The 27,169-nt window shown below is 43.6% G+C and overlaps 1 protein-coding gene across 2 annotated transcripts in view; it reads right to left on the bottom strand.

Moving 5' to 3' along the window:
• The window catches only part of LRRC66 (leucine rich repeat containing 66), a 38,447-nt gene extending 15,317 nt beyond the window's left edge, over positions 1–23,130 (bottom strand). The window contains exons 1-4 of one of the 2 annotated variants that reach the window (XM_073645504.1): positions 22,916–23,130; positions 20,261–20,668; positions 11,418–11,587; positions 9,166–9,508 (exon numbers count right to left, since the gene is read on the bottom strand). In XM_073645504.1, the coding sequence (XP_073501605.1) occupies positions 9,166–9,508; positions 11,418–11,587; positions 20,261–20,668; positions 22,916–22,931 (937 nt within the window). In that variant the 5' untranslated portion in view covers positions 22,932–23,130. Of the gene's footprint in view, positions 1–9,165; positions 9,509–11,417; positions 11,588–20,260; positions 20,669–22,915 lie in introns of those variants that run through there. The other variant, XM_073645505.1, reaches the window with a different exon arrangement.
• Between the last annotated feature and the right edge of the window lie 4,039 nt (positions 23,131–27,169).

The raw sequence follows: 27,169 nt of genomic DNA, 5'->3' as shown, positions 1-27,169 counted from the left end.
GTTTGTAGTCCAAAAAAATCTGACTTCTTTTTTGGACTACAAACTCCTTACAATCACATTGTGACAGCAAAAAATCTCCACGTGGATTAAAAGTATTTAAAGAAATCTCACAATTTCTGGATGATATGCATTTTGTTGAAGTGTGGAAGAAAGTGTGGCACCCCAGGGGTCTGGTTTCCACAGTAACGGCAATGTTATGTCTGAGAGCAGGTGGGAGGTTTCTTGGTCAGGGATCCTGTGCATGCCACACCTCCTGCCCAGTCCTGGGAGGGGAAGAACTTCCCCTATATAAACCTGGGGCTGAGGCAGGGTTAGAGAGTTCAGAGGGAGAGTTCAGCCAGGAGGGCTGACAGGGAGCTGTGGCTCCGGCTGGGCCCAGCTCCTGGGCCATGCCAGAAGTAGAGACAGAGAAGAGAAGCAGCTATGGGAAGAAACAACAGGAGCTCTGTGGGAGCAGTGTTACAAGGAGTCAGGGGCTGGCAGCTGCAGAGCTCGCCCTGACTGAGAAGATTTCTTACCGGACCCGGAGTCCGAGGCTGTGGGGACTAACTCCTACCCAGCAGCAGAATCCGTCAGGCAGGGGATTTCAGGTCCTCTGGCCAAGAAACCCGAAGGCACGGTCACACGCATGGGACCAGCACCGCCGTCGTGGAGCGGAAGCTACTAGAAGGCCCCGAGTCACCGGCCATACGGGTGAGCACCACACGGTACACTCAGGGACGTGGGCTACTTATACCCGCCTCTAGCAAGGTAGCCAGAAGAGTACAGTTAGTTTGGGAGGCCTACAACTCCGCCTGGCCAGGGGAGATCCCATCTGCTCAAGGACTGACCAGGCCCCAATCGCTAGCCAGTACTCCGGGAGGGTCTATCTTTGTCACCAGTAAAGACCCTGAACTACACCGTACCGTCTCCGAGTGGTTCCTGCTACCCCCATCATCCACGTCGGCTGCCCTGAGGCCATACCTCTCCCGTTGGGGGTTATACCATCCCCGCTGCACCATCCTTCCACCGGCCTCAGCGGTCTGCTCTGCAGCGGCAGTTCCAAAGCTGCATTCAACGGGTGGCGTAGTCATCTAACATCTACCGCTGATACAGCGCCACTTAGTCTGACTCCCTGGGCTCGGACCGGATCACCGCCACGAGACTACAACCCTCAAGAGATCTGGCTCCGGGTAAGCTCCCGCGTGCGCAACGCAGCGCGACACAGGCCCAGGGGCGCGTCAACTTTTGGCGTAGTCGGCAGGATTTCGTGCCCGCAACCACCGGGTACTGCGTTCCTGAAAAAGACTGTTCAAACTTACCAGTGGTGAAGATTCCCGCCATCCGTGGAGGCTTCCTGCCATCCGGCGCCATCTTCTACCTTCTTCCCGCCATCCGCGAAGTTTTCCCGCCATCCGGCGCCATCTTCTGCCTTCTTCCCGCCATCCGTGGAGTTTTCCCGCCGTTGGACGCCATCTTGAAGACGCCGCGTGGGAAGAGGAGGGGCGTGGACTCCAAAAGCGCGCGAGAACTGAAGCCCCGCCTCACGTCCGGACGTTGCGTAAGGTCCTGGAAGGAGCCCAGCAGACGCCGATGTCACAGGAGCGCGACGGAAGGTCCTCAACCCTGACGATCCACTGCGGAGCCGCGGCCTACGGAAGAGGATCATCGCAAGGTAGGCCACGGTCCACTAGGGGGGAGGAAGATGTCGGATACGGAGGAGAGCTTCACTGCCTCAACCCTCGCCAGCGCCACCGCTGCTGCAGTCATGCCTTTCACCATGCCCTATATCCCGGGAGCGGCCTGGCTACCCCAGTACTCAGGGGAGTCACATACCCTGCATGACTTTAGAGAAAAGCTGGATAGCCTCTTCCAGGTGTACCCCCTCACAGAGGAGCAAAAAGTGAGCATCCTGGTGGCCCAATTAACCGGGGCAGCCCAAAGGGAGGTAAAGTCCTGGCCACCTGGGAGGAGGACTGTCGCAGAGATACTAACCCAGCTAACCGAGGAGGAGCTGTAGTACTACCAATACGAGGAAAGCCAAGAGGACCCGGACGGGTCTGAGGACTACCCTCAGGAGGGAGCACAAAGAGGACATAGCTACTGAAGGGAAGTAGCGTGAATAAAGAGCTGTAAATAGTTACCCGTAAGGGTACAAGGACTGCTGCTAATTAAAATATGGTCCCCGTTGGGATTAGTGAATTGTTCCCCATGTGCCCCTATCTTAAACCAGGCTGAGGACTGTGAGCAGCCATTCCTTATTCCCACTGGCCGAGGACTGAGAGTGGCCATATCTTGTAAATAATTATGTGTTTCTAGTTATTTTTAGGAGTCCTTGGTGGATTTACCAGGAATCCTTGTACAATTGGTTGGAGCGTAACCCAGGAATGGACTAAAAGACTGTTAAGGACTCGGGGCAGGACAGACCCCTACCTGGTTACGTCTCCCTGTTTTGGTGAAATGGACACCTTTGTTTTCTTCAAAGATTGCACCCGGTTGCGGACACGCCGTAACCATCTTTATGTGTTTTTCTTATTGTATTATTATTGTTTATACCTTGTTATGTTTTTCTAAAAATATGTTTAGTCCCGGAGTACTAAATTTCACTAGGGGGGAATGTGGCACCCCAGGGGTCTGGTTTCCACAGTAACGGCAATGTTATGTCTGAGAGCAGGTGGGAGGTCTCTTGGTCAGGGATCCTGTGCATGCCACACCTCCTGCCCAGTCCTGGGAGGGGAAGAACTTCCCCTATATAAACCTGGGGCTGAGGCAGGGTTAGAGAGTTCAGAGGGAGAGTTCAGCCAGGAGGGCTGACAGGGAGCTGTGGCTCCGGCTGGGCCCAGCTCCTGGGCCATGCCAGAAGTAGAGACAGAGAAGAGAAGCAGCTATGGGAAGAAACAACAGGAGCTCTGTGGGAGCAGTGTTACAAGGAGTCAGGGGCTGGCAGCTGCAGAGCTCGCCCTGACTGAGAAGATTTCTTACCGGACCCGGAGTCCGAGGCTGTGGGGACTAACTCCTACCCAGCAGCAGAATCCGTCAGGCAGGGGATTTCAGGTCCTCTGGCCAAGAAACCCGAAGGCACGGTCACACGCATGGGACCAGCACCGCCGTCGTGGAGCGGAAGCTACTAGAAGGCCCCGAGTCACCGGCCATACGGGTGAGCACCACACGGTACACTCAGGGACGTGGGCTACTTATACCCGCCTCTAGCAAGGTAGCCAGAAGAGTACAGTTAGTTTGGGAGGCCTACAACTCCGACTGGCCAGGGGAGATCCCATCTGCTCAAGGACTGACCAGGCCCCAATCGCTAGCCAGTACTCCGGGAGGGTCTATCTTTGTCACCAGTAAAGACCCTGAACTACACCGTACCGTCTCCGAGTGGTTCCTGCTACCCCCATCATCCATGTCGGCTGCCCTGAGGCCATACCCCTCCCGTTGGGGGTTATACCATCCCCGCTGCACCATCCTTCCACCGGCCTCAGCGGTCTGCTCTGCAGCGGCAGCTCCAAAGCTGCATTCAACGGGTGGCGTAGTCATCTAACATCTACCGCTGATACAGCGCCACTTAGTCTGACTCCCTGGGCACGGACCGGATCACCACCACGAGACTACAACCCTCAAGAGATCCGGCTCCGGGTAAGCTCCCGCGTGCGCAACGCAGCGCGACACAGGCCCAGGGGCGCGTCAAAAGCACGTGTGCGGTTTTCATTGGAATTAACACAATTAACTTTATAATGCACCGAAATGGAATAGACTATGATAACAGAGGAGCTAATCAAAACCAAAATGGAACTGAAAAACGAGTGTCTGAGATTCAATACGTTCTTAAAAAATGGATAAAAAGCTGATTGCGGTAGAAGCTGAAATAAAAGAAAGAGAAAATGACAAATTTTTGCGTTACAATTTTGATTCTAATAAGATCTTTCAATGGCAAAATAATAAACGCAATCGCAATATAAATAGAAAAAACATTACAGGAAATCGGATTGTTGGACCACTGACTCAGGATCCGACTCTGAGGATGGGTCTCGATCTATTCAAGCAATGGACGTCACAGATAATGGGAACTCTGGCAGACGAGATATCCCTTTAGATGATCCATTAGAAGGGGGTTCCAGAGGCAGAAGAGGCAACAGAGGGGGCACCGACGCAAACAAGTGTCTTGGAGGCGTTAAATGATTGTATACGTTATGTGCAGCCTAATAAGCATATTGATAATGTACCATCTTCTATCGTAAATATTTCAGGGGAAGTGTTGCTCATTTCATGCCTTTCCGTTCTTTCTAGGGATCTTAATTTTTGGACTACCAATGACTTTAGATTTGATCAATTTGAGATTGATTTATGCAAATCTATTCGCAAAATTAATTTGCATTGTATGTTTGCATTGAATTCCAACACAGGTAAAAAACAATTATGTGTAGGGGAAAAAGCAGTTCACCGTTGGGCTTCAGCATGAATTCTAAGTTCACTGAAGAAGACACAGAAATACTCCGCAGTCTCAGGCTATGTTCACACATCATGGGTTTTTTTGCATCACAAATCTGCAGCAAAACTTTATCTTCAGGGGCATTTTGTTCAGTATTTTTCTTGCAGTTTTGGTGCTTTTTTGATGCGTTTTTGGTGTGTTTTTTTTCATTGTCCTTCTGTCTCTATTTATGCATGTACATAAAGTTCTGTGAAAAAAAGAACCCCATTCTATTTTGCCATCAAAAACGCTGTATAAACGCTAATGCAAATTTAGCTACCTATGGGTGAAAAAAACGCTGTAAAAACGCTGAAAGAAGTGACATGCTCTATTTTCCAAAAAACCCAACCAAGGCACAAAATACGGAATAAAAAAAAACATGAACAGAGAATTCTGGTTTCTCATAGACTTTGCTGGGACTGCAAAAGGCAACTTAAAATTTGCATAAAAATCTGCAGCAAAAAACGCTGAAAAAAACATTGTGTGAACATAGCCTTACAGGTGTTGAGTTAGATCAGATGTATGCCTCAGCAAATTACATTTTTACAGGAGGGATTCCCTCGACTGCTGAGTCCCCCTTGTCGAATGGTGGAGCCTTGATTTATTTTTATAAACAAATACTTAAGAAAGTCAAGGCATACTTTATCCCCATGACATTCCTAATTTAAATAGAGGGGAACTACAAGTTTTGTCATGACACTACTATTTAAAAATGCCAAAGCATTTTTATGATGAAAAGCAACTTCTTTATAGTTACCTCCCTCTGCCTTTTCGGCCGGTGAGTGGCGCTATCGCTGGCTGCTCACAGGCAGCACGTGACCCCCGTGCTGACGTCCCGTCTATTGAGGTGTGATTCAGCGCTGGGGTCTCCGCAGTGGCTGCTGGGTTGTGGGTGGGGTTACCCCACCGCGTCACACTCTGCATCCACCGCGCGCTTTCCCAATGAATGGAGAGAGGCAGAGTGCGCGGTGGATGCTGGGTGTGACGCGCGGGATAACACAATCCAGCAGCCACCATGGAACGCGGAAGAAAGAGACCCTCGGCTGCAGCCTGGACTTGTCGTGACGTCAGCGGATGTCAGAGCCGGCTGCAGCAGGGGGTCACGTGATGCCTGTGAGCGGCCAGTGATAGCGCTGGCTTTTCATCATAAAAATGCTTTGGCATATTTTAAATAGTAGTGGACAACCCCTTTAAATACAATAAAAAGATAATAAAACCAGCAGACAAGAGGGGTAATATAGTGATAATGTCATAGGATTACTATATACATGAGGCACAACGACAGCTCGCTGGTGTATCTATGTACATCTTACTTAAGACAAATCCGACACATATATAAAGATAATTTATGCACATTACTTAGATGCACTGTGGGAAAGGGTGTTTTTCTCTGTAAATTTTGCTAAAGAACTTATGGTTAAATAACCTAAAACGCCATATTGGTATTTTATTCCAAAGTTTCTTAAATCTCTAGAATATCCGCCATGACGCACCATCGTGTCGGGAAGAGGTTCAATCACTGAGAGTTTTTCATGGTACTTGAATTTTATGTTACGTCCATTAGTGTAACACACTCCTTCATATATTAAAGATACTAGTGCATTTTTTTTCAGATCTTGTCAGAATTCACATAGCAAGAAGGGTTTGTCCTAGCCATGGTGGATGTTGAGAGCTTGTACACCGGCAGCCCGCAGGATGTCATTCACACAAGCGGGTATCGAAAACCTACAGCTACAGATTCCCTGATGAGATGATATAGCTATCATCCATTTCACATAAAAAGATCTCTGCCATACAGCCTATGTGCAACATTATTAAATACATAATTAAAAAGAATTGGAATATGATCGCAAGTGATCCTCTTTTATCAGACATTGCCAACAAACAACCTATATTTTCAGAAGGAGCATAAATTTAATAGACACCTTAGTTCAAAGAAGGATGACACAAAAAAATAAAATAGGATTAAATGACCGACATTATTTAAGTCCATTTCTTTCTTGAATGTTTTTATTGTGCTTACTGCTTGATAATACAGAATGTTTTTATGTTTGCTTATATTATGTTATCAAATTCCTTTTTTTATTTTGTACTTATTCTGTTTTGATTTTCTCTTTTCTCGCCCCTCCCTCACCTTTTTTCTTTTCTGCACATAGCATTGGGAGTAGAGTATAAAAGGAGTGTATTCTATATTGGAATTAGCCAGAAGAAGCGTAGTTTATGTGAAACAGCTATGACGTACTTGCCTCCCTATGTCTCCTCTCCTCATATGATGACCATAATAAAGTGCTGCTTTTTTTCACATACGAGTGGTGAGTGCTGATCTCATTTAACTTTTCATGCTTTTATTGCTCACAATTTTGTACTGCTGTATCTCAGGCTGAGCACCACTGTATCTGGTAATTCGCAATTAATGTTTGCCTGAATGCATTCCGGGAGGGTGTGTTAGCAGTGCCAGAATTTCTGCCTTTTATTTTTTACTAGATGGAGGCCCGATGCTGTCGCATCTGGAGGGCGGTAATGTCACGATGGGGGCAGGCTTTGCAGCGTTGAGAATCTCTCCCCCCCATGAGCTCACCCACCTATCCACTCTCTCTTTCCCCCATGTGCTGACTTCTCCCATCTGTGGTCTCTTCTTTGACCTGTCTACCCCATGTGCTCTCCCCCTTGTCTGCTGTCTCTCTCCTTCCTGTGTTCTGTCTCTCTCCCCCCTGTGCGCATTCTCTCTCCCCCATGTGCTGTCTTCTCCTCTCATGTGATATCTTCTTTGACCTGTGTACCCCATGTGCTACCCCCCTTGTCTGCTGTCTCTCTCCTTCCTGTGCTGTGTTCTCCCCTCATGTGCTGTCCCATTTGAGCTGTCTCCTCCCTGTGCTCTGTCTCCCCCCCCCCCCGTGCGCTTTCTCTCTCCCCCATCTGCTGTCTTCTCCTCTCATGTTATCTCTTCTTTGACCTGTCTACCCCATGTGCTCTCCCCCTTGTCTGCTCTCTCTCTCCACCCCTGTGCTGTCTTCTTCCCTCATGTGTTCTCTCGTTTGAGAACACTCGTCGGGATCAGCCGAATGATTCACTGCACCTGCACAGTAAATCAGATCGCCGCCTTCTTTGTATAGGCAGATAGCGGCATCACATTAAAACTGCACATGTGCTCCTCCTGTACAAAGATGGCGGCGGCCAGTGAATCATTCGCTGATCCTGGCGGCGGCATGTACGGTGTGTTCGCGATGATGTTCCGCTGGTGGTACTGCGCAAGAGGCTGGTACCACCAGCGGTTTCCATATTGAGACACCCATCACTTGGGTGTCCCAATATGGCGGTCGACGAACTTCCGCCGCTTGGAATTCTGGGATCCGGACACATCTGGACGGAACAGGATGTGAAGACATTACAAGGTAATTATATTGTAGATGTGTTACTTACTATGCTATGTGTTGCTGTTTCAATAAAATCAGTGTTTTATCAGCAGATTATCACTACAGGACTAGGTGTCTCACGCATCCTAGTCAACTGCTCTGTGTAACCCCGTCCTCACCACTGATTAGTAGCTTTCTGTCAATATACAATGTACACAAAAAGCTGCCAATCAGTGGTGTGGGCAGGATTATATAGGGCTCAGCATTCAAAGAAATTCTAGTTCAACAGCAGATAAAACTGTGATTATACCAAAATTACAGCAAGCAGATCAGTAAGTGACACATTGCTGGAATCTCAATCTCTAAATCATGCTGCTCTCAGATTACATAGCAAAAACCTGATGATTGATTTCTTTTAAACCTCTCACTTTATAATTTTCTATGTATATAAGAAAGTTAGTAATAATAGTATCTACTGTATAAGTAATTTCCTTCAATAAAACTATTGTTTTTTTGTTATACAGAGTGATTCACTCGCTACTTTCGCCGGAAACATTGCTGTAACTTCTAAAAGAGACGGTCGACCGTACTGAAATTTGGACTGTACATACTTTTGTTCATGAGAAGTGAGAGTGCAATGAAACTCTGCGACAGCAATGAGAAACATCCTCGCGCCGAGTGGTCTCACCGACTTGTCGCCCCCCTGCCGATTGTCTCTACTATGAGATAGACTTGCAGCACGCCTTTCTGTGGGTCGGTAGCTTATGTATGGTGCTTGCATTTCACTCCTGCTGAATTCCTTCTTCGTTTGTTAACAATATACAGATACAGTTTGGACAAGTGTGTTTTCATTGTGAAAACTTATTGGAAAACCGAGTTCTCAAAGAAGTGCCAAAGTGAGTTTGTACAGAAGTTTGGAGGTCGAAATTCGAAGTCCAAACCATTTATTCGGTCATTGGAGAATAAGCACATTACTGGATAGGCAAGATGGAGGGTGTTTCTTTTGGGGCCATTGCAAAGGTCGAGTGTACAGTAACAAGCCATGAACATTACAGGCACTCCGAGAGAAGATACAGCGAGAAATTCAGGCTATGACTACAGACGTCCTGCTGAATACATTCAACATTATGGAACGACGTGTGCAGGCTTGGATGTGAATGGTGGACATTTTTAACACCTGCTTTAAAATATCAGTTTCTCATGAACCAAGGTATGTACAGTCCACATTTCAGTACGATAGATCTTCTCTTTTAGACATTACAGCAATTTTCCTGAATAAAGTTGCGAGTGAATCACCCTATACAATATGCAATCATTGTAATATACATAAAGCTTGTTTTTTTAATGGCAATATTAAATACATACCAGTTTTCTCTGTGATGTTACAGGGCAAATATATATTTTCCATTTTTTTAACTACAATTTTTCTGGCATAGATATATTTATCCACAGGTGATCGGCAGGATCCATTAATATGGTCTATTGAAAGAAGGTGAGTTCCTGCTCTTGATAGTGGTGTATTGCATGTCACGTTCCACTCTTTGCTTATACCCACAGGCCAAGAAGTAAGTAAATGCTTCAAGGGCAGAATTCTACAGTCACAAGCCCAGTGATTGTAAGATAGATCAATATCTGCCCTTAAAACGTGGCCATACAAGAAGACCAGTGGGGTAATGCTGACCAGCGCATTGTTACTAAGCCTTAGGATCTGAAAAATACAGATTAATAATATACATATATTATCATTTAAAGGCATATGACATCTATTTATTGCACATTTCCACTAGATTTGTGCAAAAAAAAGTTTTTTAGCGCATTCAACAATTTTAATTTTATTTCTTAACGGGGGTTGTCCACTCCTGAAAATTAGCATGCTGTTAAACAAAGAAGTAAAACATGCTCACCTTACCAGTTCCACTCCGATTCTCTTTTAATGCTGATCGTGCTCTATACTGCCTCTTCTGCCTGGAAAGGTATGTGACCACTGCAGACAATCACTGGCCACAAAGGTGACCAACACCTCACTGCTGTGGGCTGTAATTGGCTGTAGCAGTCACATGATTGTACATTCAAAACAGGATGTATAGAGACGGGTCGTGTATACCCTATTCCATGTGACCACTGTCATCAATAACTGGTCACAGTGACGATGCCCGTCCCCGCAGGAAGAGGAAGGACAGAGACGGGCAAGGAATCCAGTGAGTGGTAGAAGAGGAATGGTGGGAGATCAATAAGGTGAGCCTGCTTGAACTTTTTTTTTAATTTTACTGCATTCTGGATGGCTTTAAAGAATGATTTGGGGGTGAACAATTCCTCTTACATGAATTTATTATTTATACTATTTTAGAATCTCTTAGAAGCTCATATCAGAGCTACATGATACCTGCTGGTTAGATTGGCTGAGGGCCTTACCATGCGGCAACTGGGTGCAGTAAGTGGATTCAAAAATATTAGTGTCTCAAACCTACTAAGTCTGGGGTATTATACGGAAAGGAAAGTAACGGAGGTGGTCGGAGTAATCTGCAGCACGCTTGTTAAAAGGCACGCATCTTTTAATGAATTTTGGAGCATTGATGTTAAAAAACAGTTAATTCAGAATTGCTCCTGATCCCCTTATTAGAGTTAAAGGGCTTAACCGGTCTAAAATGAACAGTCTGCAGTCATTCTGTGTGGCTTCAAACTTATGAATCCCCCCAGCGCAGGCACTGTGTGCTGCAAGTATTTGCCTGTTTCTGAGCCGGGAGCGATGGTGATGTATGCGATGTGCAGACCCCCGGGCAGAAACAGTCCAGTGGGTGCGACCTCGCTCCATACAAGTGTATTGAGCGGGGCCCAGCCGTCTAATGGGCGTGGTCATCTAGTGGGCACGGCCCCGCTCAATACACTTGTATGGAGCGACTCCACGCCCAGTAGACGGCTTCCACCTGGGAGTATGTATAATGCATACATCACCACCGCTCCCGGCTCAGAAACCAGCGAATCCTTACAGTGCACAGTGCCTGCGCTGGGGGGACTCAAAAGTCTGCAGCCACACAGACTGACTGCCGACTTAACAATTTGGACCGGACAACCCTTTTAATAATGTGGCCTAAAATACAGCTCCACGGAGATCATGCCCAGTTTTCTCATCTCATCTTTAATTTGATGTGTGAGAAGTGTTCCGAGGAGTCACATTCACACCGAATACTCGTGCAATCACTTTTTAAACTTTAGGCCAATATGACTAAGGCCACGTTCACACGTTCAGTATTTGGTCAGTATTTTACATCAGTATTTGTAAGCCAAAACCAGGATTGGAACAATCAGAGGAAAAGTATAATAGAAACACGTCACCACTTCTGTATTTATCACCCACTCCTGATTTTGGCTTACAGATACTGATGTAAAATACTGACCAAATACCGAACGTGTGAACATGGCCTTATTCCCCAGCAGCAATGAGGAATATTTTACTATGACCATGTCGGAGCACTGCAGGGTGTGCAGTATTATTTTGAGCTCATCATTCAGCCTTAGTACATTAGTATAATAATATAAAGAAAAACAACCACTGACTAGAAAAACACCAGGACGGGTGAACTCTGCTTCTATATCATAACTAATGTGAAATCAATCACCTGCAGATTTCTAAGGTCTCTGAATGCATCCGGATCTATTTTGTGAATTCTATTGTCTCCTAGATCGAGGTTCTGTAGTTGGGTGCAGTTGGAAAAGTCACCCCTCTGTATCCGCACAATCCTGTTGGCAGATAATTGCAGAGTCTGTAGAGATGTCAGTTTCCCAAGGCCTTGAATGAAAAGACATAAAATGTTAGTAAAGAATTCATATACAGGAAGTTTCTTAAGACATGATATATCAATTACATTATTCCAATATAGGAAGCATCCCACAGGATCTATGAAATGCTCCAAATATACAGAAATAAATAGAAATAGATTAGGAAAAATAATGCTGATTTGAAAAAAAAAAATAAACCACTCTAAAATGCTTCCAAACATTTTCAAAAAGTACTTATCAGTAGATCAGTAGCTGAACGCATGTAGCTACTCCATTTGATGTAATAATAATTGCCTGATTTTAACACGTACCATACGTAGACCTGTTCTACTAAAGTTTTCTACATAGTACATTAACCCCCTTCATGACATGGTGATTTATCATTTTCTCCTTCCCTTCTTCCAAGAGTATTATACACGGTGGGCCATTTATAGGGATACACCTAAATTAAATGGGAATGGTTGGTGATATCAACTTCCTGTTTGTGGCACATTAGTATATGGGAGGGGGAAAACTTTTCCAGATGGGTGGTGACCATGGCGGCCATTTTGAAGTCGGCCATTTTGGATCCAATTTTATTTTTTTCAATGGGAAGAGGGTCATGTGACACATCAAACTTATTTAGAATTTCATAAGAAAAACGATGGTGTGTTTGGTTTTAACTTAACTTTATTCTTTCATGAGCTTTTTACAAGTTTATGACCACTTATAAAATGTGTTCAAAGTGCTGCCCATTGTGTTGGATTGTCAATGCAAACCTCTTCTCCCACTCTTGACACACTGATAGCAACACCGCAGAAGAAATGCTAGCACAGGCTTCCAGTATCCGTTGTTTCAGATGCTGCACATCTCGTATCTTGATGGTATGGTGTGGTATATGGGGTACAAAGATAGTGGAGCCATTCTTCATCAATGAAAACCTCAATGCCACTGGATATCTGAAATTGCTACATGATGATGTGTTGCCCTCTTTATGCATTGAAGATGGCACGTTCCCTGAGTTTTTCCAACAAGATGGTGCACCACCACATTATGGGTGTCAGGTCCGAGCATTCCTACATGAACAGATTCCTGGAAAGTGGATTGGTCGTCATGGGCCAGTTGAATTGCCACGAAGGTCTCCCTATCTGACCCCCTTAGACTTTTATCTTTGGGGTCATCTTAAGGCAATTGTCTATGCTGTGAAGATACGAGATGTGCAGCATCTGAAACAATGGATACTGGAAGCCTGTGCTAGCATTTCTTCTGCGGTGCTGCTATCAGTGTGTCAAGAGTGTTAAGCCCCCGTCACACTAAGCGAGATCGCTAGCGAGATCGCTAGCGAGATTGCTGCTGAGTCACAAGTTTTGTGACGCAACAGCAACCTCAGCAGCGATCTCGCTACGTTTGACACGTAGCAGCGACCAGGCCCCTGCTGTGAGATCGCTGGTCGTGTCGAAATGGCCTGGACCATTTTTTGATCGTTGAGGTCCCGCTGGGTAGCATGCATTGGTGTGTTTGACACCTTACCAACCACCTCGTTGGCGACTCAGAACTGAGAAGTCGTCCCTCATCGAGGTTTGAATCGTCAGAGTAGCTGCTATGTGACAGGGTCCCAACGACCGCCGACATCGTTATACAGGTCGCTACGGGTCGCCGTATCGTTGCTGCGTCGTTGGGAAGAGTTGACTGTTTGACATCTTACCAGCGACCACATAACGATGTAGCAACAATCCCTGCCACTAAGTGTGACGGTACCGTTAGAAGAGGGTTGCATTGACAATCCAACACAATGGGCAGCACTGTGAACACATTTTATAAGTGGTCATAAACTTGTAAAAAAATCATGAAAGAATAAAGTTACGTTAAAACCAAGCACACCATTGTTTTTCTTATGAAATTGTCAATAAGTTTGATGTGTCACATGACCCTCTTCCCATTGAAAAAAATAAAGTTGGATCCAAAATGACCGACTTCAAAATGGCCGCCATAGTCACCACTCATCTGGAAAAGTTTTCCCCCTCCCATATACTAATGTGTCACAAACAGGAAGTTGATATCACCAACTATTCCGATTTTAATTTAGGTGTATCCATATAAATGGCCCACCCTGTATATCCATCAATATAGCTGTATGAGGGCTTATTTTTTCGTGCGAAGAGTGCAATTCCACAATTGTTTTATTTTTTTATTTACCATGTTCACTATATGGTAAAACTGACCAGGCACTATGATTCTGCAGGTTAGTATAAGTACACAGATACCAAACATGTATAGTTTTTATTTAAGTAGTGAAAAAAAAATTAGGAAATTTCTAAAAAAAAAAAAAAAAAAGATTTTTTTTTGCCGTTTTCTGAGACCCATAACATTTTTATTTTTCGGGATCTGGGGCTGTTTGAGGGCTTATTTTTTGCACCCTGAGCTGACGTTTTTACTTACTCCAATTTGAGGTAGATACGATGTTTTGTTCAGCTCTTATTGGATTTTATTACGATGTTGCAGTGACCAAAAAAAGTAATTTTGGCATTTTGATTTTTTTTTTTCTTGCTATGCCTTTTACCGATTTAGTTTAATTTACTTATATTTTGATGGATCGGACTTAAACGAACGCAGCAATACCAAATATGTGTATTTATTTATTTATTTAATAGTTTTATTTTTAATGGGGCAAAAGGGGGGTGATTTGAACTTGTTTTTTTTTTTTCATATCTTTAAAAACTTTTTTCTCCACTTTTTATGGTATTTGTTAGCTTGAAGCTGCGATCATCCGATCGCTTGTACTATACATAGCAGTGCATCAGCACTGCTATCTGTAGAGAAAATCACAATCTCCCATGAACGTTAACTAAACGCTGGCTATCACAGCAGGATCGTAATGACAGGCACGGGGGTCAACAGCAAACCCCCCCGGCTGTTGTGACAACCCATCAGTGCCCCACGATCACGTCATGAATACGCCAATGGAACTACGTGCCCCCATTGCCCCCCAGAGATTGACAGCAAAATTTAACAGGTTAACGGCTGCAGGTGCAGCTCGACTCCACCAATGGCTGTTAAAGACACATGATGGCTGAGCTGATTTAATCAGCCATCACATGCATGCAAATGAGCAGGCTTGGCTGCGAGCCCGCATCAAAGGCAGGAGCACGACATATGACGTACATGTATGTCATATGTCGTGAAGGGATTAAAGGGGTTGTCCACTACTTGGGCAACCTCTTCTTAAATGCTGTGTTTCCCGTTTAATATAATAATAATAATAATTTAAAAAAATGCTACCTCCAGCACTGGTTCCATTCCAGCAACATATTTGGCAGCTGTCATGCGGAATAACAATCAGCAGTCACTAATGAGCTGCAGCGCTCACATCTTCCCCAAACCTCCAAGGGAGGTGTGAGCAACGCAGCCCATTAGCAGCCATTGATTGGAAGCAGCGCTAATTCGTCATAGTATTATCAAATGACTGCTGAGAGATCCAGATCTGACATCACTGGAACGGCAGCGGTGAGGGAGGTGAGTATCTGGTTTGTTTGTTTTTTGTTTTCTATGGGTCATAATTGCATTTAACAAGGGGTTATCCAGGTAGTGGACAAGCCATTTAAGTATCATCTGAGACTTTGTAGAGCTCTTTTTCCTGGGGCATCATAAGTTACTTGGTAATACGTTAATATACGAGCCATGAAAGCACTGTAATACCAAAGCCAACCTTGGATCTCCTGATCTAAACTTCCATATAGGCATATACAGTTATATGAAAAAGTTTGGGCACCCCTATTAATCTTAAGCTTAATGTTTTATAAAAATTGGTGTTTTTGCAACAGCTATTTCAGTTTGATATATGTAATAACTGTTGGACACAGTAATGTTTCTGCCTTGAAATGAGGTTTATTGTACTAACAGAAAATGTGCAATCTGCATTCAAACAAAATTTGACAGGTGCATAAGTATGGGCGCCCTTATCATTTTCTTGTTTTAAATACTCCTACCTACTTTTTACTGACTTACTAAAGCACTTTTTTTGGTTTTGCAACCTCATTGAGCTTTGAACTTCATAGCCAGGTGTATGCAATCATGAGAAAAGCTGCATAAAGTGGCCACTTGCAAGTTGTTCTCCTGTTTGAATCTCTTCTGAAGAGTGGCATCATGGACTCCTCAAAACAACTGTCAAATGATCTGAAAACAAAGATTATTCAACATAGTTGTTCAGGGGAAGGATACAAAAAGCTGTCTCAGAGATTTAACCTGTCAGTTTCCACTGTGAGGAACATAGTAAGGAAATGGAAGAACACAGGACAGTTCTTGTTAAGGCCAGAAGTGGCAGGCCAAGAAAAACATCAGAAAGGCAGAGAAGAAGAATGGTGAGATCAGTCAAGGACAATCCTCAGACCACCTCCAGAGAGCTGCAGCATCAACTTGCTGCAGATGGTGTCACTGTGCATCGGTCAACTATACAACGCACTTTGCACAAGAAGAAGCTGTATGGGAGAGTGATGCGAAAGAAGCCGTTTCTGCAAGCACACCACAAACAGAGTCGACTGAGGTATGCAAAAGCACATTTGGAGAAGCCAATTTCTTTTTGGAAGAAGGTCCTGTGGACTGATGAAACCAAGATTGAGTTGTTTGGTCATACAAAAAGGCGTTATGCATGGCGGCAAAAAAACACAGCATTGCAAGAAAAACACTTGCTACCCACAGTAAAATTTGGTGGAGGTTCCATCATGCTTTGGGGCTGTGTGGCCAATGCTGGCACCGGGAATCTTGTTAAAGTTGAGGGACGCATGGATTCCACTCAGTATCAGCAGATTCTTGACAATAATGTTCAAGAATCAGTGACAAAGTTGAAGTTACGCAGGGGATGGATCTTTCAGCAAGACAATGATCCAAAACACCGCTCCAAATCTACTCAGGCATTCATGCAGAGGAACAATTACAATGTTCTGGAATGGCCATCCCAGTCCCCAGACCTGAATATCATTGAACATCTGTGGGATCATTTGAAGAGGGCTGTCCATGCTCGGCGACCATCAAACTTTACTGAACCTGAAATTGTTTTGTAAAGAGGAAAGGTCAAAAATACCTTCATCCAGGATCCAGGAACTCATTAAAAGCTCCAGGAAGCGACTAGAGGCTGTTATTTTTGCAAAAGAAGGATCTACTAAATATTAATGTCACTTTTCTGGTGAGGTGCCCATACTTCTGCACCTGTGAAATTTTGTTTGAATGCAGATTGCACATTTTCTGTTAGTACAATAAACTTCATTTCAAGGCAGAAACATTACTGTGTCCAACAGTTATTACATATATAAAACTGAAATAGCTGTTGCAAAAACACCAATTTTTATAAAACATTAAGCTTAAGATTAATAGGGGTGCCCAAACTTTTTCATATAACTGTATGAGGCAGATAGTTCAGGACAGGAGACCCAGGCCAGATATTGTGGGCTGAGTATGGACCGTATATTACACACTTGTGAATTCTACCTAAGGCTGAGTTCACACATGGAGATAGCCACAATAATTTATAGTACAATACAAATTTCCAAAACCTCTCTTCATTTAGTGGAGAAAATCTGATAGCATTCTATGAATTTTCTCATTCTTGTAGAGAAAAGTAATGGGTTATTTTCACATATACAATGCATGTCGAAAGCTTCATATCACACATGCGGATTTCGCTGCTGATTTGCCAAAGATTTATGGCAAAATCCATAACAGAAATGATCTATTCTGCCATATCTATATTTCACAGGTTCAAACATTTCCCTGCACTGTAAGCAAATAAGGAACCATAAGATCCCATAATACGCCCGGATTTTATGGAATTCGGTTAACAGCAGGCAATGTAGTAACATAATGAAATAATCATAACTCATATTTCAACCCATCCCCAATTCCAGCCCCGTCACTTTCCTGCCAGTCCTGCACCGGGTCACATGCCAATCATCATTCGGGTGACTAATGCAGCCGGTTAAGTCGTGTTCAGACGTCCGTGCTGCATCTATGTGTTGTATCAGTTTTTTTCACAGATACCACATGTATCTATAATAATCTATGGTGCTATTCAAATTTCCGTGTCTTTTCACTGTATATTTGTGCAAAACACACGGAGACATGTCCGTTTTTTCGGCAGAACGGATGACAAGAGCCAATATAATTCTATGGGTCTGTGATAAAGACATACAGTACACGGATGGTATCAGTATGTAATCCTGTGCTGACCGTGTGCAACATTGCAAAGTATAGGAGAAGCTTTGTCATTTATTTATTTCTTTATCCATCATGAAAAATACTGATAGTAAAAACGGACTCACGGATCAAACACTGATGACACCGCCGCCAGTTTTTCACATACGTGTTTAAACACGGACATGTGAATGAGGCCTTAAGCAGGTTTTTATGTACGTGTTCTATCCGTCTTTTTGATGGATACACCACATACCTATTATAGCCTATGGGGTTGTTCACGTCTCCATCTTTTTTTGCAGAGAGTCACAGATCAATGTCGGCCATTCAAATCAATGGGTTCCCAGACAAAAATAGCACACGGATGTGTGTCATCAGAGTGTTGTCCATCTTTTTTACCACTTTCGGTAATAGTTTCTCTATGTATGAAGCTGTTTCAGGAGCTGAACCAGCAGATACCAGATATGTTCCACAGTCGGCATCTGTCCATAACAGCAACGATTAGAACTTACTTTGATCCATTTAAATGCCCCGTCAAATGACGTGAACCATCCCCCATTACTGCCACAACCATCTTAGTCCTCCTGTGAAGCCCAGATTAATGCTAGGCTTCATGGAAGAACGTTATTTTCTATTTATCCTTCAATACTGTGGTATTATAATATTGTTGATCATAGGTTCAAAACCCCTAAGGAGACTAATAAAGTACAAAATAAAAAAAAGGTAAAAAAATGTAAAACATAAAAATTCCAATCACACCCCTTTTTTCATGTGAAAAGTAAAGAAAAATAAGATATCTGGTATTTTCGAGTCTGTAAAAGTCAGATCTTTAAAAAATCTAAAATTAACCCATACCAAACCCAAAATTGCATTTTTTTGATCTCCACATCTCTGACCAAAGTGCAATAAAAAGCGATCAAGTAATCAAATTAAACACAAATTGGTAGCAAAAAAAATGTCAGCTCAGCACACAGCTCCATCAATTGAAAACTAAAAACATTATGGTTCTCAGAAAATGGCAGCACAAACCATTTTTTTTTTCTTTTAGAAATTTCTGAATTTTTCTTAACACTTAGATAAAAAAAATATATACAAGTTTTGTATCACCGTTTTCATACTGTCCTTGGGGATTATATTACCATAAAAACAAAAAAAAAATATGTAGTGGAATTGGTCCAATTTTTCAAAAAAAGCCTGGACATCTGAATGAGGCCTTAGCTGCAGTGAAAGCCAAATCTGCAGTCCACCCAATGTAATGCTTGCACTGCCGATATACATGAGCCGTATGATCCCTGTCCTGACAGCTTTCTCGCTGGTCAGAGTATAGGGAGGTAGCTGTGAATAGGCAGCTGGACGGCATAGTGAGCACAACATTCAGCATGAATAGCAAGACTCCAGCCTCGGATCCCGCTGCAGCTAAAAAAAAAAATATAAAAAAAAAATATAACACCAAAAGGTGACTGTGACCCATCACTACTTTGTACTGCCCTCAGGTAGGGAAGCATAAACCTTGTGACAGATTCCCTTCAAATGAAGACTTGTCCCATGGAAGTATCTTTTCCTAAAGCGATTCTTCACCCTGGGGCATAAGAGTGTCTGCACATTTCTCATGTACAGTCATCGCACCTGGTGCTCTGTGTTTGCCACACTGCTTCCTCTCCTTTAGCTTTCAAGATGGCCTCCACAGTGGCATTGGAAGTGCATTGGTTAGTCCAAACCACACCTTCCAGGCCTGTGCTGTGCAGTGAAGTAGTCTCTTCAAAGAGGAAGACGACTTAAACCTCTTCTAGACCTTTTAGAAGTAGCAATCCTAAAAGTCAAAACTGACCCTTTAACGATCCTTGCCACATGACTTAGGATAAAAGCCAAATCAGAATCTCAATTTGCAGACACGTGTTTTGGGTCGTTGCCCCTCGTCAGTGCAAAGCATGAGATCTGGATTGGCTGTATGAGAAGCATCTGACTAGGGACTAAGGGGTAACGTTTCTCCTTGTGGAGAGTGACATGCCTGACATGCCAGTGTAAGGAGACTTATAGGCCATGGAATGCTCCTCTGGGAATTTAAATATGTAAATTGCCTCTTCGTAGAGGAAAAGGACTTGAACGCTAGTTCCACCTTTGAAAGTAGAGATCCTAAACGTCAATATCGACCCTTTAACTGGCAGTAGAGGCATTCCACATGCCACTATAAAAATAGGCAGAAAGGACTGCCAATCTGAGCATAAGCGGCAAAGGAGGGCAAAAGGATGGCACCTTGTAGGGTGACTATACATGAGAAATGTATAGTCATTATTCAGTCCCAGATTGGAGGATCGTTTAAAGTATATTTCTTATCTCTTAATGCCATCTTCAAAGGTTCTAAAACCAAAATTCATCTATAAAATCCAATAAATATTAGATTCTCTCTGTATCTGTGTTGCTTCTTCATAGTTTGGCCCCTAGGAAAGCTTTGGTTGCACAGTACATATAGGATACGCCATGAGGTGAAAAGTACATTTGCTACTAAACTAGGTGATCTTACCTTTTGGAACAAAGGTAAGTCTGTTCCTGTCAATCACAAGGCTGTTTAGAGAAGCCAACATTGCATATTTTCCCTCTTGCTCATAATTTATAGAAATCATGGAGATTTCATTATTACTGATGTTTAAAGTTTCCAAAGACGAGAACTTGTAAAAAATATTCAGATGAAAAGAAGATATCAGGTTATTGCTTAGGTTGATGTGTTTCATGGTCTTCAGTAATCTCGGTGCTCGAGGCCAAGAAGGTGATTTCTGTAACTCTTGAAGATTAGTAATTCCAGCTGAAGTGCATCTCAGAGAATACACGTTGTCCCATTGACATCCGGATGTGAAGTTGGTTTCTAGACCTCTAAGAGATCCAGCAAGAAGGAAAGATGTCATCACAAATAGCCAGGAGCCCCTCATGGTATCTAAATGAGTAGAAATAAAATTATAAGATCCATAGTTAGGTAGAAGATAGAATTTGACTAGCTTCTGATATTTTGTGGTAAAAAAAATAGGAGGTCATTTAACTTACCCAAAAAACTCTTCCATATAGCTTAAAGGGGTTGTCCATCCCTGATAACGGTTAAAAAAAATCCACAAAATAATAAAGTAAAATATACCGACCTTACCATTGCCACATCTCTGCTCTTTGAATGCTGCCTGGGTACCCCACCAGTCGCCAAACATCATGTTGGGGCAAAATGAGCTGTAAGGATCACATTTCCATGCATAACAAGATATATAGAGCTTGTCTCAGTACATTCTATTCTGGCAAAGCTGATGTGACCACTGCAGCCAGTCACATGCTTGGGACAGGATGTACAGGAACTGAGAAGTAGGCAACATTGAAATAAAAGTTGGATCAGCGTAAGGTCCATGGTAGTGTAAGTATATTTTATTTTACTACTTTAGAGAACGGTGGATTTTTATTAAAAAAAAGTTTAGAGGTGGACAATCCCTTTTAGCAAATATATAGGTTTCTCAAAATAGTAATCTCTTTATCATAACACAGAATATAGTCTCAGTCAATGCAATTTTAGATTCCAACTACAAAAAACGTGCCTTTCCCCCGATATGATCTGCCACCAATTTACCTCTATGTATTATATGCTTAGTGAAGTGTACTGATTTTTCTTAATTTTCTGCAGTTACTTGAATGAAGAGGGTTGCGTGCATGTGCGGACAACCTCACTATTCCAGTTTATGAGGAGGGCTACCTTGGTGAGACATCGAACAAGGGTCATAGGGCTTGATCTTGTGGATGAACCATGAATCTATTTGATAGGAACTCCCATTTAAAGAGGAAATCAAACAAGAAATGAAATTCTGAGACAGGTGAGATTACATTGGTGGAGTGCATGTTCTAGGACCACCACTAATCACCAGAAGGAAATGCCTCTATAGTGTGCTCAACCCCCTTTGACACTGCTCAGAAATATTGGATGTGTTGGATTTCTGTAGCAACAGAAATCTCTCAAATGTGTTATTTTGAGATCTTTAAAGGGAAATTGTTACTAGCTTTGGTGCCACTAACCTGCATGTCATGAAATAGCTTGAAAATAGTTTTCTAATCATGCCGATGCCAAAAGTGACCATTTCAGCTTTCTGGAGTATAAAGTTGAGCAAAGCATTGTCCTAGGCTTCATCAGTAGCATGGACCCAATGCCACTGGAGTAATCTCTGAATATAAAAATTCCTCTAATACAGAAAGCTGTTTTGACATGTTGGTGGTTTAATGATCTCAAACTTAGTGGCAGGTTCCTTTCAAGGCTAAATTCACATCACGTTTTAGCCACACATCAGTGGCTTCATCAGGAGCTCCATCTGAAGACCTGATGCATATCTGCCGACAGGGTCTTTGACGGAGTCACTTTGTGCTCCGTCTGACCTCATTTTAGACAGTATCTGCCATTTTCAGAGATGCATAAAAGCTCAATTTGTGTCTGCCTGAAAAAGGTGGAAACTAACGAAAATGAGGTTAGACAGACCACAAAGTGAGTCCATCTGCTTCATTAAAGTCATTGGCCCTGTGGTGGACATGTCTGAATCCCATTTTTCAGGGCTTCAGATGGAAGCCTCAATGGAGCCACTGATGTGTGGCTAAAACATGATGTGAACCTAGCCTTATTCTGTAAATCAGTGGTGGGTTATCTTAGATATTTCCATGTAGATATACAACATCTCTTAAGGACAGCTATAAACAATGACATTTTTAGGTCTTTCTTGAATAATAAAGATCAATCCAAAAAAATTCTATACTCAGTACAGTCATGTAGTATAGCCTTCATGTTATCAGCTAAGCAGCAATGTCGTCTTTCCCTGTGATAGGCAGCTTGGGTGGAGTTGGGCAGGGCTAGGTGCTATGTTGGCAGCTGTGTGGGTGCAGGTGACGTCCATTCCAAAAGTAGCACAGAGATCATATTAGTAGACTCTGACACATGGGTGGACTGGGCGCTCAGGTTTAATAGCCCACATTAAATGATATTGCACTCGGTGTGGTGACATCACTTGTCCCAGACTGGAAAGCTTAGGTGGTTGCACTCCAATATCGCTTTTACATTGCTGATACCAAAAACAAAACATATGTTAAATCTTAAATTACTTTTATACATACAGAAAATAGCACTTTATTTTAAATATCTATATGCAAGGAAGGTCAAAGTCAGACATACCTGCATTTCTGAACATCTCCGTATGAAGATTCCTAGATTATTGAGGTTGATTCTCCATCTTTCTTTATCCTACTATCTATATTACACGAGTTTGATCCTGGAATTGTTGAAAGCTGGTCTTGTAGTAGGAGTAGTATCTCGGAGAATCGGCGGCACCTGCTCTGGTATTGTCAGTATCCAGTGTAAGAATATCTGCTGGGTGCACACACTTTCCCTCCCCTCCTGCTCATTTTATTACTGGACAAAGTCTAGCACAATAATTACCTGGAATATATCTAATGTGCGATCAATCACATAGTTTCAGCTAATAAAGTCTTGGACTAGAAGGTAATTATTAGCAGACGTACAGCTCCTTTGAGGTGATTAAGGTGACATTTTTGTCTCTTGTTTACAAATCAGATGGTGAAAATCTTATCAAGCAAGGCCCCTTGTCATATCTAGCTCCATCTACACAGTTATTGTTGGTAACCTGCAAACAGGGCTCCAATGCAAGATCTATGGGAGGGTCCCCATCTACTCACAATACTACTAGTGTCTTCATATGTAGCCTTCTCAGGCACCAGGTGTGATTACTACCTCTGCTTCAATATAGTTACACCTCGGTGTGTCAAGAGTTACTTCAGACTCACTGTTCTGTACCTGATCCGGGTTTTGCTACCCTCACCCCTGTCTGCTGAACTCTGTTCTGCTCCATGTCAGGCTTTACAGATGGCCAAGCGTGATCACACGTGATCATTGTGATCATCTGCCTGGGCCTATTTAAGGCCTACCAAGACACACACCTGTGTCTTGGTATTAACACTTTGTGTTCCTAAGTTTTGTTTGCCCGCGGCTTCCAAAACCTTTGCTACCTGTTCCCAGTCTCCGGCAGCTTCCAGAATGTATCCTGTTAGCCTGCAGCTTCCTGGACCTCCGCTACCTGTTCCCAGTCTTACAGGACCTCTGCTATATGTTCCCAGGATTTCAGGACCTTTGCTTCCCGTTCCTGGGCTTCCAGGACCTCTGCTCTATGTTCCCGGGCTTCCAGGACCTCTGCTACTTGTTTCCGGGCCTTCAGGACCTGTGCTCTGTGTTCCCGGGCTTATGTCTGCCTGCGGCTTCCAGAATGTCTCCTGTCCGGTTGCAGCTGCCAGGACTTCTGCTACCTGTTTCCTGAGTGTTTAATGTGCCTGCTGCACAGATGTCCATGTGCCTACATGAACCCTGGGCTTTGAGGATTCATCTTACCTAGTGAGCCTAACACTCGGTATATGTGTCACATTTCCCAAAATGTATCTGGTTTTCACTGCTGGTTTAGTAATCTGTAATTTAAGAAAATTCTGCACTTGGTGTAATAGAATTTAGCTCTCCACCCTCTGACTTCCTGGAAGCACATGTTAGACCTGTGCTTATACACAACAGCCAATCAGAATAGGCAAAGCTGGAGCGCGAAGAGAAGAAGTGTAGCACCCCGAGGACTCGGCTGCTACAGGGGTATTGCACCTCGAACCAGAGGTGTGGTATTCCACTCCCGGGTAAGGATGGAGTGTGGGACTGAGCTCAAATAGCTGCATGCACTACACTCATCCCATTTCCGGGGGACAGAACTACGGTACTCCCACCAGTTAGATGTGCAGGTACGACAGCGTCTGTCCCTGGCTGGAGTGGGAGGGGGGGAGGAACATCCCAGTAGTGTAGGGGCAGATAGGGGAGGGGCTCTGGGCATAGAGGTAGGAGCCCATTGGGTGCTAGTCACCTGGGCTCACACATAGAGGGAGTATATATGGTGGGCACCATCTTAAGACAGAGAGAGAGTCAGGGAGAGAGTTCAGAGAGGAGCTCAGCCAAGAGGGCTGACAGGGAGCTGTGGCTCCGGCTGGGCCCAGCTCCAGGGCCAGGCCTGAAGCAGAGAGAAGGAGGAAGAGAGGCCCAGAGACACAAGGAGAGAGGGAACCCTGAGATCCCACAGGAGAACGAAAAGGGTGAAGGGTTGGCGGAAACGGGTACCGGAACCCAAACTGGTGGAGGCTAATGATCCTCAGCCAGGAACCGGAGGTCGTGGTCAAGCTTTGGCACGACCCTCACCATATCCACCAGGAAGGCAGACCACGAATAGGGTCAGGGAAGCCGGGAAAGGTTTCGCCACCAAAAGGCCCGAGGGAGCCGGACATAGGTGGGTCCCTGGTGAGGACGGCCAGTAGGAAGGAAAAGAGGGGAGCTCAGGACCACGCTCTGGAACTGCCCGGGAGTTGACCGAGTCCCGCACCTGGTGGACGCAGCACGGCCCGGGTGGTCACCCTTGGCCGAAGTGACCGGAGCAACACCTGTGAGTAAAAACCCTGAAACTGCATCACACGTCTCTGAGCATCATTGCTGCACCATCACAACCACCATCTTCCACATCTGCTGCCCTGAGGCCATACCCCTCCCGTTGGGGGTTATACCATCCTTGCTGCACAATCCTACCACCGGCCTCAGCGGTCTGCCCTGCAGCGGCGGCTTCATAGCCGCAATCAACGGGTGGCGTAGTCGAACTTTTTAACATCTACTGCTATATACCGCCACTCAGTTTGACTCCCTGGGCACGGACCGGGTCACCGCCACGAGACTACTACTCCCATCGGATCCGGCTCCGGGTAAGCCCCCGTGCGCGCGATGCCGCGCGACGAAGGCCCAGGGGCGCGTCAGAAGCAAGAGCCAAAACCAATGAGGAACCGGGGAGTGTCTCAGACTACACACAACTTCTTGAGTCACTGCAGCTAGACTATTGTCAAAGGTCACAGCTCTCCCTTAAAGGAGTTGAGCTAAAAAAACAACCAAGCCGTAAGTTAGAAGCAAAATACATAACATGCAAGAATCATTTACCGCTGAAAGATCTGTCACTTCTTTTAACATGATCTATTTTTCCCCCAAAATACTGGTATTCCACATTCCATAACCATTCCAAAGCACATTTTCTTAACCCCTTCCCAACTGAGCGATTTTCCGTTTTTGTTCTTTTCTCCACTTATTCTAAAAACCATATTTTTTAAAATTTTTCCATCAATATAGCTGTGTGAGGGCTTGTTCCTTTGCGAGACGAGTTGTACTTTTGAATGATATCATCCAATTTATAATGTGGTGTATTAGAATGTGGAAAAAAATGACAAGTATCGGGAAATTGCAAAAAAAAGCTATTTTTTTATTTTGTTTTTACAGCGTTCATTTTATAGTAAAAATTACCTGGAAATTTCATCCTCCATGTTGGTACGATTACGGTCATACCAAACATGCATGGTATTTTTTTTTTATTTAAGCAGTTAATGAATTTCGAAATTAGTACAAAATTTTTATTTTTTTTTGCTTGTGTCACCATATTTTGAGACCCAAAGCGCTTTAAATTTTTGGTCAGTTGAGCTGTGTGAAGGCTTTTTTTGTGCCCTGAGCCGACATATTTATTATACCATTTTTGTGTAGATATGATATCTAAATTGCCTCTTATTGCATTTTTACGCAATATTGCGTGGCCGAAAAAAAAAAATCGCAATTCTTCCATTTTGATTGTTTTTCTCATTGGAGTGTTTACCAATCTGGTTAATTCATTTTATACTCTGATAAATTGAACTTTTACAAACATGGAGATACCACATACCGTAGCAACCAAAAGTTTTGCATTTCTTTTTAAAGTGTGATTACTTCTGTCTGGTTGATGCCATTTTCCTGGTGATTTTAGGAAACCAGAAGCCAAATGTTTGTCTGCTATAAGGACAAAAATTGTGTTTGACATTGTTTTATCCCTTTATGTATTAGTTTTCAACATTTGCTGGGCCAAATGTTTTGCGTATTTTGTCTTGGGTAGTCGATCTTTGCCTGAAATTGTATTTATTTATTTTTTTCTTGTGTGTGTTTTTAGTTTAAAACATGGCAAAGACAAAGCCAAGTTTATCACCAGATGTCAGGAAGCTTATTATTCTAAGAGTGAAGTCAGGGAAAGGCCAAAAAGAGGCAGCTATGGAATTCACCTGTTCTCAGAGTCAAGGGTCATGTATATTAAAGAAAGAAAAAGAAGGTTATGGAACAGCTGACAAATCTAGAAGAGGACGACCACGGAAAACTTCCTCCAGAGTTGATCACATTATTAAGAAAAATTTCAGTTTCTGATGTCTATAAAAGCTCTGTACAGATTTCACATGAAATGAACGAAGAATATAGGGTCAAAGTGAGTCGCCAAACTATGGAGCGACGGCTAAGAGCAGTAGGGTTGGATGCACGAATTCCAGTCAAGAAGCCTTTCAT

Source organism: Phyllobates terribilis, unplaced genomic scaffold (genome assembly GCF_046119375.1).
Source record: "Phyllobates terribilis strain yellow unplaced genomic scaffold, ASM4611937v1 Scaffold_1__5_contigs__length_1240528914, whole genome shotgun sequence".
Lineage (NCBI taxonomy): Eukaryota > Metazoa > Chordata > Amphibia > Anura > Dendrobatidae > Phyllobates > Phyllobates terribilis.
The sequence above is the reverse complement of the archived record's forward strand: the minus strand, read 5'-3'. Positions and strand labels throughout refer to the sequence as shown.